Genomic DNA, 12,283 nt, shown 5'->3' on the forward strand with positions numbered 1-12,283 from the left:
AAGTTATGGAAAACATATCTTAAGGCATAAAAAAAAAGGTAAAACTTACATTTTCAGGAACTGTCTTAGGTCTTTGAATAAATAAAGTCAGCAGCTTATATAAATTATGTCTTATCCATTTGAAATCTTGAGCTAATTCTGAATAAAACTCAGTACCCCACAAAGACTAAACTTTCAACCAATGAAATCTAACCATTTCAAAATCTGACCAATAGATATGTGTGTGGTCATGTAAAAGTATATGTACAGGTGTGGATCCAAAAGGGGTGTATATCTATGTCACTAAATACCCATGTTAGTACAGAATGAACAGAATGAAACTTTAATAGAAAACTTATCATTTATGCATTTATAACATATTTAATAGTTTATTTAATTTATTTAATTTATATCTAATATTTATTTTATTTCATTTAAAATCATTTCAACTTTTATAATTCTTAATAAAAGTACCTCTACTACAAACTCCCCCCCATTAGAAAATGACGTCCCCGTCATTTCTCTAATGGACTTACTGACTGTATTCTGTTCTATTCCTGCTATTCTTCTCGTTTACTGGAATATCTGAAATAAAAATAAATATGTACAATTAAAATCAGATTAGCTTTTCTTTAAAATATCCAGCATGGTTTGAACTATGTCATTCTCATATGACTTCATTTCTGATGCTGCTTTCAAACGATGTAGATAATCGCATTTCTTCATCCATTCATCTTGATGCTGTTGCTGCGCTAAGACATATTCCTGGGGGTTTAACCAATCTGGTTTCCTTCTCTCCCTAGTACTCCTCCTCGGTAACATTGGTTCAGGTTCTTGTTCTTTATCTTCAGATCTGGGACTTGTATCAGCTACAGCATGTTCTTGCTGTTGCTCTGCCTCTATCTGGACTGGCTGTTGTTGTGTTGCATTCTCCTCTGCATCATGATGCTGTATTTCTTCCTCTGCTTTTCTTTCCTGTCTCTGTTCTCTCTGGTCCACAGTCTGCTCTCTAGGGCTCTGTACAGTCTGCTCTATAGGGCTCTGTACTCTCTGCTCTCTAGGGCTCTGTACTGTCTGGTCTTTTGATCTCTGTACTCTCTGCTTTCCTGAGTGCTTACCAACATCTTCTGGGACGTTAACCTCAGGAATCCTTGGTACCGGTACTGGGATAAATTCTATTACTGACTCTTCATCAGAACTTACATCTCTTTCATCTTCTAATTCTTTAGTCTCTGGTGTTTTCTCTTGAACCTGTTCTTGTTTTTTCCACGTTTGCCTTGTCCTGGGTTTAGGAGTAGGTTTGGAAAGTGATGTAGATGATTCTTCTAAATTGGCTTCATATGAATCTAGATGTCCAATAGGGAGTAGTAGGTTTCTGTGTAATGTCCGGGTTTTTCCTTTTGATGTTTCTTTTTGTACTTTATAAACTGGAATTTCTAAGTTTGGTTGGTCAATAACTAGGTAAGGTTCTTCTTCCCACTTATCTGCTATTTTGTGTTTCCCATCAAACGCTACAATCTTTACTAATACTCTGTCTCCTATCTGTATTTCTGCATTTGTAGTTTTCCTATCATAACTTTCTTTCTGTCTTTCCTGCGATTTCTTTGTTATCTTGCTTACTAGTTCATAGGCTGCTTTCATGTTTTCTTTCAAGTTACTGATGTACTTAGATACTGATTTCTTTTCTTCTTTCTTCAAGCCAAACTCTATGTCTATAGGTAATTTTGGTTCACGTCCAAACATAAGGAAATATGGGGAAACTCCTGTTGACTCATTCTTGATGCAGTTGTATGCATGTACTAATGGGTTAATGTACAGCTTCCAGTTCTGTTTCTGTGATGGTTTCAGGGTTCCTAGCATGTTGAGTAAAGTTCTATTATATCTCTCACATTGTCCGTTACCCATAGCATGGTAAGGAGTTGTCCTCGACTTTTTCATTCCTGTGATCTGGCATAATTCTTTTATGATTTGGCTCTCAAAATTAGCTCCCTGGTCTGAGTGTATTCTAGTTGGAATTCCTTAGTAAGTGATGAAATTGTTGTACAATGCCTCTGCTGTTGTCTTTGCAGTCATGTTGCGAGTTGGAACGGCATGCGCAAAACGAGTGAAGTGGTCTGTTATGACGAGCACATGTTGATATCCTCCTTTACTCATCTCTAATGTCAAAAAATCCATGCAGACCAGTTCTAGTGGATAAGATGAATTGATGTTAACCAGTGGTGCTTTTTGATTTGTTGCTTTCCTATGCACACATCTGTTACAGTTCTTTATCCAGTTTTCAATGTCTTGGTGCATTCCTACCCAATAAAATCTGTCTTTGACTAAAGAAGATGTTCTTTCTCTTCCCGGATGTCCAAATTTGTTATGTAATTCCATCAAAACTTTGTCTTTGAATTTTCTTGGTATTACCAATTGCTGATTAGAGTTGTCGAATAAAGTTGTTTCCCTGTAAAGAATATTATTGATTAGTCTAAGTTTGTTGAAATTCCTAACTAATGCTTGTGAGTCAGGCTGAAATGGCAAATCCTCAAGTCTAGGTTTCTTTTTCAGCTTTACATAATGGATCCATGATTTAAGAGTTGGATCATTTCTCTGAACATTGTACCAATCAATCTGCTGGTCGATAACATCCTGTTGAGAAAAATTTTGATCAAAAATTGAGGTATCTAAAGACAAAGATGTTACAAGTGGCTCTGCATGAACTGCTTTACAAACTGCTTTGATGGAATCTGTAGAAATGGATTCAAAATCATTATTAGTAGGTCTTCTTGATAGAGCATCTGCATCTTGGTTCTGATTTCCAGGCCTGTAAATAATATTGAAATCATAAACAGATAAAGCTGCTAGCCACCTATGTCCTGCAGCGTCAAGTCTCGCTGTTGTCAGTACGTATGTCAGAGGATTGTTGTCCGTCAATACTGTAAATTTATGTCCATAAAGATAGTCATGAAATTTTTCACAAATGGACCATTTCAAAGCTAAGAACTCTAATTTGTGTGCTGCATAGTTTTTCTCAGTAGGACTTAGACTGCGACTTGCGTAGCTGATAACTCTTTTTCTTCCTTGTTGTTCCTGATACAACACAGCTCCAAGTCCTAACTTGCTGGCATCTGTGTGCAATTCAAATGGTAGGTTGTAATCTGCAAATCCAAGAATTGGAGGTTCTGTTAAAAGATTTTTAAGGTGTTGGAAGGCTTCTTTCTGTTCTATTCCCCATTTGAATTCCTTTGTTGTATGTTTTCCTTTCTTGTCCTTTTTGATATTGGATTTTGGCATCATCTCTGTCAAGGGTTTTGAGATTTTACTAAAATTTGGAATAAATCTCCTATAATACCCAATGAAACCAATAAACTTTCTTATTTCTTCTGGTGTACTAGGAGTTGGCCAATCTAAGACTTTTTGCACCTTTTCTGGATCCGTTTCTATGCCTTCTTCTGAAACAATGTGGCCTACATACTTAACCTTCTTCATAAATAGGTTGCACTTCTTTGGTGATAGTTTCAGGCCTGATTCTCTAAGTTTATCAAATACTAGTTGTAATCTGTGAATATGCTCTTCATAAGATCTCGAGAAAATGATCAAGTCGTCAAGAAAAATAAAACAAATATTCAGATGCAGGTCTCCTAGACAGCTCTCCATCAACCGTTGGTATGTTGCTGGGCTGTTTGATAGTCCAAATGGAAGTCTGTTAAATTCATAAAAACCGAGAGGTCCCACAGTGAAAGCTGTTCGTTCTTTATGTTCTTCTAAGATCTCAACTTGGTGGTAGCCAGACTTCATGTCCAAAACCGAGAAATACTTATTTCCTGAAAGTGCATTAAGAATTTCTTCAATCCGTGGCAATGCATAGGCATCTTTCTTTGTTCTTTGATTCAGTTGTCTATAATCTACACACATTCTTAGTTTGTTGTCCTTTTTTCTGACTATTACTACATTACTTGAGAATGGTGAACTTGATTTTCTTATGATGTTGGAATTTAGCAGCATCTGTAAATGGTTTCTGATTTCTTCAAACATAGCAGGTGGTATTCGCCTCGTTCTCTGCTTGAAAGGTTGTTCATCTAATAAATCTATTCTGTGCTTCATGGTGTCATTAAACCCGATATCAGTCTCGCCTTTTGAAAATATATCCTTGTAATCTCTGAGTAGTTCATGTACTTCCTGTATCTGACTAGATGATAAGTTGTCAGTAGAAATTTTCACTTCCTGCAAATGAGTTATCTCCTCCTGTTGTAGATGTTGAGGCTGTTCTATGATAGATACTGGGTGAAGTTCACAAAGTATTGCCTTTGGATTAACAGTCACTGTTCTTGTTGTTAAGTTGCTAATATTAACTGGTATGATTTGATTTTCTCTGAAGTTGAAGTTCACCACAGAAGGTTCAATGTCAAGATCAGTTGGAATTCTGGAGTATGTTGTTGATTGCAGTAATGCACAGGTTGTGTGGTATGGGATCTTCTTATCTGCATACCCATTAATGACTACTTGACTATTTGGAAGGATGGTGATTGTCTGTTGTTCAGCTGATTTTACTATGGCTAATCTAAAATTCTGCTTCATCAGTGTTTTTTCTCTCAACTGTAAACTTCTAAAAGCTAAAAACCATGGTGTTTGTAGTGCTGTTTCCTGTAAGAACTTCTCTCCATACTGTTGATGTGTGTTGTTGAGAAATAAATTGATGATGTTGGTTCCTAATAATATTGGAGTTGTTTTGCTGTAATTTGAATCTGGTATAATCAAGAAAAGGCACGGTAAAGGATGACATCTGGGAATTCCTATAGGCTGGATTTCTATTTCAATATACCCTAGGTAAGAGAGAGAATTTCCATCTGCACACTCAATGTTGATGAAATCTTGTATTGGATGGATAGGATTTTCTTGCAGATTGTTATCATAAAATGATTTTGAAATTGTGGATACAGTTGATCCTGTGTCTAGTAAGGCTTTAGCTTTAATCTGTGAAATCAGAATTTCTGTCTCAGTTGATTCACCAATTAATTTTGGCTGGTACATGGGGCTCTGTAGTCTTCGACCTATCGTCGGCCCCTTGCCGAAGGTCGGTATCCGTTTAAATTTCCTCTTGAATGGTCGACTCTAACTCTACATCCAATTTGGAGGTGACCTTGTTGACCGCATCTCCAGCATACAACTTCCTCAGATGCTGTGTGTTGTGAAGTCTGAAATCTATTACTAGTATTTTGCTGGATCTGAGGAGCCTGAAATCTGTAAGACGTTTGACCTCTGAATCTGTTAGGAGCTCTGTATCGTGGAGTGTAATTTCCTCTTGTCATTACTCTGCCTCTGTACTGATCATTTCTCCTTTCTCTCTTCATCTCCTCTAACTCTGTTGATAGTCTGTTGACTATAGATCTTAAATCATTTGTATCCTCCTGTTTTCTTTCCACAGTAACTCTCTTTGATGGTAGAGGCTTTGACTGTTTTTCAGATTCAGTTCTTTTCTCTTTGTCCTGCTCAAGTACTCTCATTGCCATTCGTAACTCATCAAAATCAAGATACTTGTCATGTAAATGGCCTGATATATCTTTAAGACTAGGCTTCATTCCATTCCAGAACATGTTTCTTAACATTTCATTTTCATCACCTTGTTTTACTTGCCCTCGCATGACAGCTTTACTCAATAAATCTTCCAGTCTACATCCCCATGTTGAGATATCCTCACTTTCTCCCTGCTTCGCACTGTAGAAGTTGGCAAGCAATGTTTCCTTTTCCTCAACAATGCCATAAATACTGTCCAGTTTGTTTAAAATTTCCTCCACTGTTGTATTAGGCCCTAGACGCATAAGCACTCTACTTGCTGGAGAACGCAATGATCTCCTGATTGCTAAACAAATAATATTTTCTGAAAAACCATTTGCTTGTAAACACTTTACCTCATATCTCCATTGATCGTATAAAACATCACCCTTTTTGTCACCTGCAAACCCTGATATTTTAGGGACACCACTCAAGGGAATGTGGGTTGAGGAAGTGGTCAGGGTAAGGTCATGGGCAAATGGACCAGGCTTGGGAGGGGTAAGGTCATTGGCAAAGGGGTTAGGACTGGGAGGGACAAGGAATGGGTTAGGACTAGAAGGGGCAAGGTCATGGTCAATACTAGGACTAGCATGAACAGACGGACTGGGTAATTCCTTTTTTAAGGATTCAGCATATTTCAAAACCCAGTTTTTAAATTCTTCAGGAGTACTATATTCAGGCTTGATGTCTAATGCCTGAAATGTAGACGACAAATCAGACATTTCTGTCTCTGTAAGCTCTGCCATAATGGTAATAAATAATAAATACCAAATCATGCAGATATTTGACTAATCAATGCAAAAATTGCAATTGTATAACATGCAAGTAAAAAATGACAACTCAAAGAAACCGACGCGCATCTAACTGACAGATGAAACAAATAAACCGACGCGTTGATTGACTGTCAATAAACTCTTGTTTGATTTAAATTGTTTTAAACAATTTACATTTTGCAATAAACACACAAAATGTTACACGATTTTAAACCATGTTTATATTTTTTTTTTTTTTAATGGAAAGTATCAGAAGCTAATGATGTTAGTAGCTTAACACTAAACTAAGTGGACACCATGACAGACAAACTTCTGATCAGATTCTGTATTTCTAATGTTTGAGATTAATGTGAGAACAAATGTGGTTTTGTATTCACTATATAAACTCAAATTCACTGTATACCTAAACTCTCAACTGCACTAATGTATGACAATCACACCTACCCGAATTTCCTCTATACACTATCCAACACAACCTGCTAACTGTAACTGTGTCAGTCCGTTTTCTCTTGTCTGAGTCAAAATATTTTAAATATTTGTTCTAAATAATTGTTATAATAATGAATGAATAATAATATGGAAAAAAATAAACAATGTGAAACGGCCGAAAAATCCGTCTTTGTTTTTAACAACACGTGTTTTCAAACTCTGAACTCTTTAACTGGCCAGGCAATATTGTATCAAAAGTAAATATTCTCTGCACTTAATATAGTATCTTGTTGAATAAATAAGTAAACAACCACTAAATATAATGTTAATCAAATAAATTTACTTTAATCCAGCGTTGTTATGGTCTGTGGCCTCCACGTGAATGTCAATAGAGAAAATTCGAATGAATTACTCACAGTCACTGATCAGTGTCACAAAAGCGCTTGGTTGATCGGATATTTCCGGAATTAGGCCTACCAGTCTAGTTGCTCATCTATGGAATGGATTTTACGTTGGGCGCCATTTTGTAGCGGGTATTCCCGGCAATGATGGAAAACACACTTGTAACTTTTTTTAAATTTTACATTTTATTATGGTGACATGTCTAGTTGATGATAAATGGATAATGGAAAATGGACTAATGGAATATATGGAATAATGGAAAATGGATAATGGATATGTCCTGCAATATACAAATTGCGTCATAAAAATATGTACAAACAATATATCAATTATCTAATATTCTGATCATAAAAATATAACAAATTATCTGTCTTCCCTTTTAACAATTATTTATCATATTTATCAATTTCACTCGATATGATAAAATAGAGAAATTCTATATAAGGGAGTTAACTCTTACAACATAATTACTCTTAACAGTCTTGTGAAGAGTTATCTTTCTTTTATGTTTCTGTACAAATCATAAAAAATATATATACAGATAGACATACCAATTTATGGAATTGAACTTTCTCCAAAGCAATAATTTAATTCTTTACTTATGGTGTTACCTATGTACAATAAATAAAATAATCAGGATTTGTTCTTTACAAATACCTTTCTCATAATCAATAGATATTCAAATTAGTTTGACTATCAAAATATTCACATCAAAATATTTCTAGGTATATATACAAATTAATTAATGAGAAAACTCCATCAGATTTATCTACATCTGATTATACAGACAGATAATTCAATATGTTAACATTTAAAAGTAAAATATTCTGTTTTCCACCTATTTCACATAAGTTATGGAAAACATATCTTAAGGCATAAAAAAAAAGGTAAAACTTACATTTTCAGGAACTGTCTTAGGTCTTTGAATAAATAAAGTCAGCAGCTTATATAAATTATGTCTTATCCATTTGAAATCTTGAGCTAATTCTGAATAAAACTCAGTACCCCACAAAGACTAAACTTTCAACCAATGAAATCTAACCATTTCAAAATCTGACCAATAGATATGTGTGTGGTCATGTAAAAGTATATGTACAGGTGTGGATCCAAAAGGGGTGTATATCTATGTCACTAAATACCCATGTTAGTACAGAATGAACAGAATGAAACTTTAATAGAAAACTTATCATTTATGCATTTATAACATATTTAATAGTTTATTTAATTTATTTAATTTATATCTAATATTTATTTTATTTCATTTAAAATCATTTCAACTTTTATAATTCTTAATAAAAGTACCTCTACTACATATATATATTAAAAGCATAAAACTCTAGGAGAAAAGACGTACTAGAGTTTCAGACACACACACACAAACCCTTTCAACACATACTACGAAAAACCCCAAGCATTTCTATTTTTTTTAATATGTTTACATATGCTCTCATACCTTAAGATTAAAATCTATTAAAAGAATACATTTTGTAAACAAATTGAAAAAAGTACATGTATTCAAATAAAATATATTTACAATATATGTAGAAAGGTACTTATATAAAATACAGATATCGCAGACCTGCAAAGTACAGTTCCGAGGAAATGCATACTTAACTCCAGCATCAAAAGGAGAGGCGTCTCGAAATTAAAACAATACTTGAAGTGCATTAAAAATCAATCGGACACTGACTTCTTTAAAATCTTCGTTTTAGGTACTTTTTGGTATGGAATGCATTTTCAAAACATAAAAACATACAAAGATAATTTATAGAAAACCCTCTCAAATGACTGGAGTCTTTATCAAAGGAGGAGAGGAAGGGAATTTCCCAGGCACCTGTGATACAGATGCGGTAACATGTCATTGATCCATGGGGGTAATGAGCAGCGTTCGTAATTTTTTTTCGCTGCTTTTCTATAGCTGTATTGTTATCTTTTATAGAAATACCCAGGTCCTGATCAAATCAATAAATATAGAAGCACTTAAAACCTATCAAATTTCAACATGATGTGTCAATCATTCGTGATTCTAATTACGGTTCATTAAAACTGAATTATAAGAGGAAAATATGTCACTTTTCCGCTCTTTCGGTGGCTGCTTGTAATTCTGTAACCTTTACACTCCACAATCAATTAACCCTTCATTATCTAGCCTTATTCGTCGGAATGTATAAAACCACTCTTCTTATTGATGAATAATGGTTTTCATTAAATTGTCAGGTGTGGACTTAAATAGAATTTCCTCGAAATCATGTGACTAATTCATTCTACTAAAGCATATCATTTTTTTTACATTAGATCTAAATTATCAATGGCATCAGAGACAACTCTATCTCTATTTTGTTTATTTCAATAAATCGTTTTTTTTTGTAAAAGATTCTTCAACATTAAAATTTTAACGTTTATAAAAACTACCTTGTACATTATCATACTACTATTCTAGATACACCTATTTTGTAATTTTTCTGTTGAATTGATAATAAATATTTCTTAAGTAACCTTATCTATAATATTTTATAATTTTTTTTTTTCGGGGGGGGGGGGGGGGGGGTTAACTGCTTAGGAGGAAATATATATGTTTTCAAAACCCATCTTCTGAGTTTGATTCTTTTCGATCTACAACTGCACGTATTGCACATTATAATCAAAAAGGAACCTGATATTCATTTTTCTGACGTACATTTAGGTTAAATATTAATAGGAAGTGAATGTGATTAATATTTAGAAAATCATAATTAGAAAATAAGAACAAATATGCCACAAAGTGAACAAAGCACAACCAAACTCATTGAAATAGCGGTGCCTGAGACGTGCATTCTTATTGTTAACCTGTGCACGTCATGTGTCTTACGGTGCTAACAATCGATCATGTTTCGGTGTGGTTCATAAAAGGGACAGTTAAAGACGAGGATAATTAAAAGACACCGCAACTTATCATGGTGACGACCCAGACAGATAAACTGTTTAAAAATGATTTAGCTCATTCAGGAACATAAAATGTTGATAAGTTTTCCAGATCTATTAATCATCTTCAAGAAATATCATCTTGTAAAAAAGCAAAGTTTTTGACATATGAGAGAAAACGTGCAAAAAAAAAAATCTTTTTGGAAAAGACAATCTCGATTTGTAAAATCAAACTCCTAATTACATCCTGAAAGCATATTAATTAAATGTCGAGATGTAAATTGTACAGCAATGTCTATTTGAACTCAACACGGATCAGCAAACTCTTGATTACTCATCAAATAATGCAGGTAGAAAATGAGAAACAGAATGGAATTTTCTTAAAGCTTTTTTCCCGCACAATAAAAATCTGCATTTATGATTTATAGTTCTGTTGATTTTTTACTCTGGAAAATAATATATGTCAGAAAAAAAGTAGGGAAGGAATTTCCAACATTGATTCTTGTGTATATTCGATGATGATTGAACACATTTATCAAAAGTACAATACATGTTATAAATAGGTGAGAAAATTCCTAAAATCTATGATCTATATATTCAGCATTTCCCAAATTCAGTCGTAATAATGGCCTTGTTTGAAGTACAACTTATAGTTTTGTCGTATTTTGACTGACGCATCCCATCAATTCTTAGGCAACTGCTTTTATACAATTTTGAATACGGATTAATCCTTTTATCTGATTAATACAGAGGGCGGAGTAACCGGTGTACAGGGGGCATGTATACTCCTCCTAGGTACCCGATCCCACCTCAGGTGTTAAAAGGGGGTCCAAGTTTATGCACCGGTTACGTTTCTTCAGTGCATTTATGAGATTGATCACTGTTCGTTATCTCCCCTTTTTACATTTTTAGGTTAGATTTTAGGTGCACATTAATTCAGATATACATGTACAAAAATATACTAGTAAGTGGCAATATGATAATGTAGTGGCTTCCAAGTGTTAAGCCTTAAATAACTTTTAGTTGAAATTATCGGATGACAGTTGGGAACCCTTGGTTGGAATGATGTGAAACTTTAGTCTGATTCAAGTGAAAAGACGAATAATACCCGCTATTGTGCAGGCTTTTGAAACTTTAGTATTTTTTTTCTTCTGCTTACTCAAGATTACTCAGAGTATGTGTCTTTATAATTTTCATATATATTACATGTACAACATAAATTTTCATAAATTTTCTCAATTTATTTATTATGACAATCATATTGTATTCATTGTTTGTAGAACAAGGAGAAGATTTATTAAGTTGAAAGAACTTGTATCCAATCCTTTTGTATGTATTATTACAATAAAATATGTTCAAAACAAACAAAACATGTGTCCAGATTTAATCAGGGTCATATCTCAAGATCAAGGCCATGTAATGATAGTCATGAGTAAAAAATAGGAAGGAATTTCCCCCCAAGAGCCATTCCATGCATTAGCAGGGGATATTGAATAAGAGAGGTAGTACCCAAACTCCCTTATCTAATTTTTTATTTATTATTATTACTTGCGTTATTTAAAAATAAATAGTCGGAAAATGAGTTATGTTATACGAGAATTGATCCTGCATAGGACATACCAATTTTTGTTTTTCGGCAGATACATATATATGTTTCTCTTCATTCAATATACTCTTCTTCATAAATCTCTATCCAAATTTTCAATCTGAAAGTTTTTAGCTTTGTATTTTTATTTATTTTTTTTTTTTTTGACGATCCATCATTCAAAAAATATTATAATGAATAATTCTATAAGGAAACAGAAAAAAAAACTAAGCTTACTAAAACTATATTTGTTAATAACCATTGGATGAAATGCAATGAGGTTATTTTAAAATTATGAACTAGTGGACATGTTCGTAAAAGTATCTTAAGACATGTCTGAAGATATATTTTAGGACGCACTAAGATATATCTTAGAATGTAAACCAAAGCAAACTTAGACTATTAAGTAACGACTTCTTATGTTGAGTTATTTATTTCCTTTTCCAAAAATAAGTTAAAAAATATATTCGAAAATGAAATTCTTATATCTTTTAACATAATCTTTTTAAAATGCACACTTAAATACACAATTACATGTCCAAATACGTGTACTGTGTTGATATTTCATTTAATTACTAGTATTTGATTCGCCAGTGATATGGCTTTTGATTCTATTCGCATGCATCGATAGAAACAGCACCGTTCCAATATTCTCTTAGGCAGATAAGCTTCAATATCT

General features: G+C 33.6%; 1 protein-coding gene across 1 annotated transcript; it reads right to left on the minus strand.

Annotated features, from left to right (window-relative positions):
• Nucleotides 1-600: 600 nt before the first annotated feature.
• Nucleotides 601-1,917, minus strand: LOC133197157 (adenylate cyclase, terminal-differentiation specific-like). Its single transcript, XM_061333033.1, has one exon. It carries the CDS (start codon nt 1,915-1,917, stop codon nt 601-603), a length of 1,317 nt encoding a protein of 438 aa, XP_061189017.1.
• Nucleotides 1,918-12,283: the final 10,366 nt, after the last annotated feature.

Source organism: Saccostrea echinata, unplaced genomic scaffold, assembly GCF_033153115.1.
Source record: "Saccostrea echinata isolate AGI-Se365-2 ecotype Australia unplaced genomic scaffold, CSIRO_AGI_Sech_v1 ptg000001l, whole genome shotgun sequence".
NCBI classification, from domain to species: domain Eukaryota; kingdom Metazoa; phylum Mollusca; class Bivalvia; order Ostreida; family Ostreidae; genus Saccostrea; species Saccostrea echinata.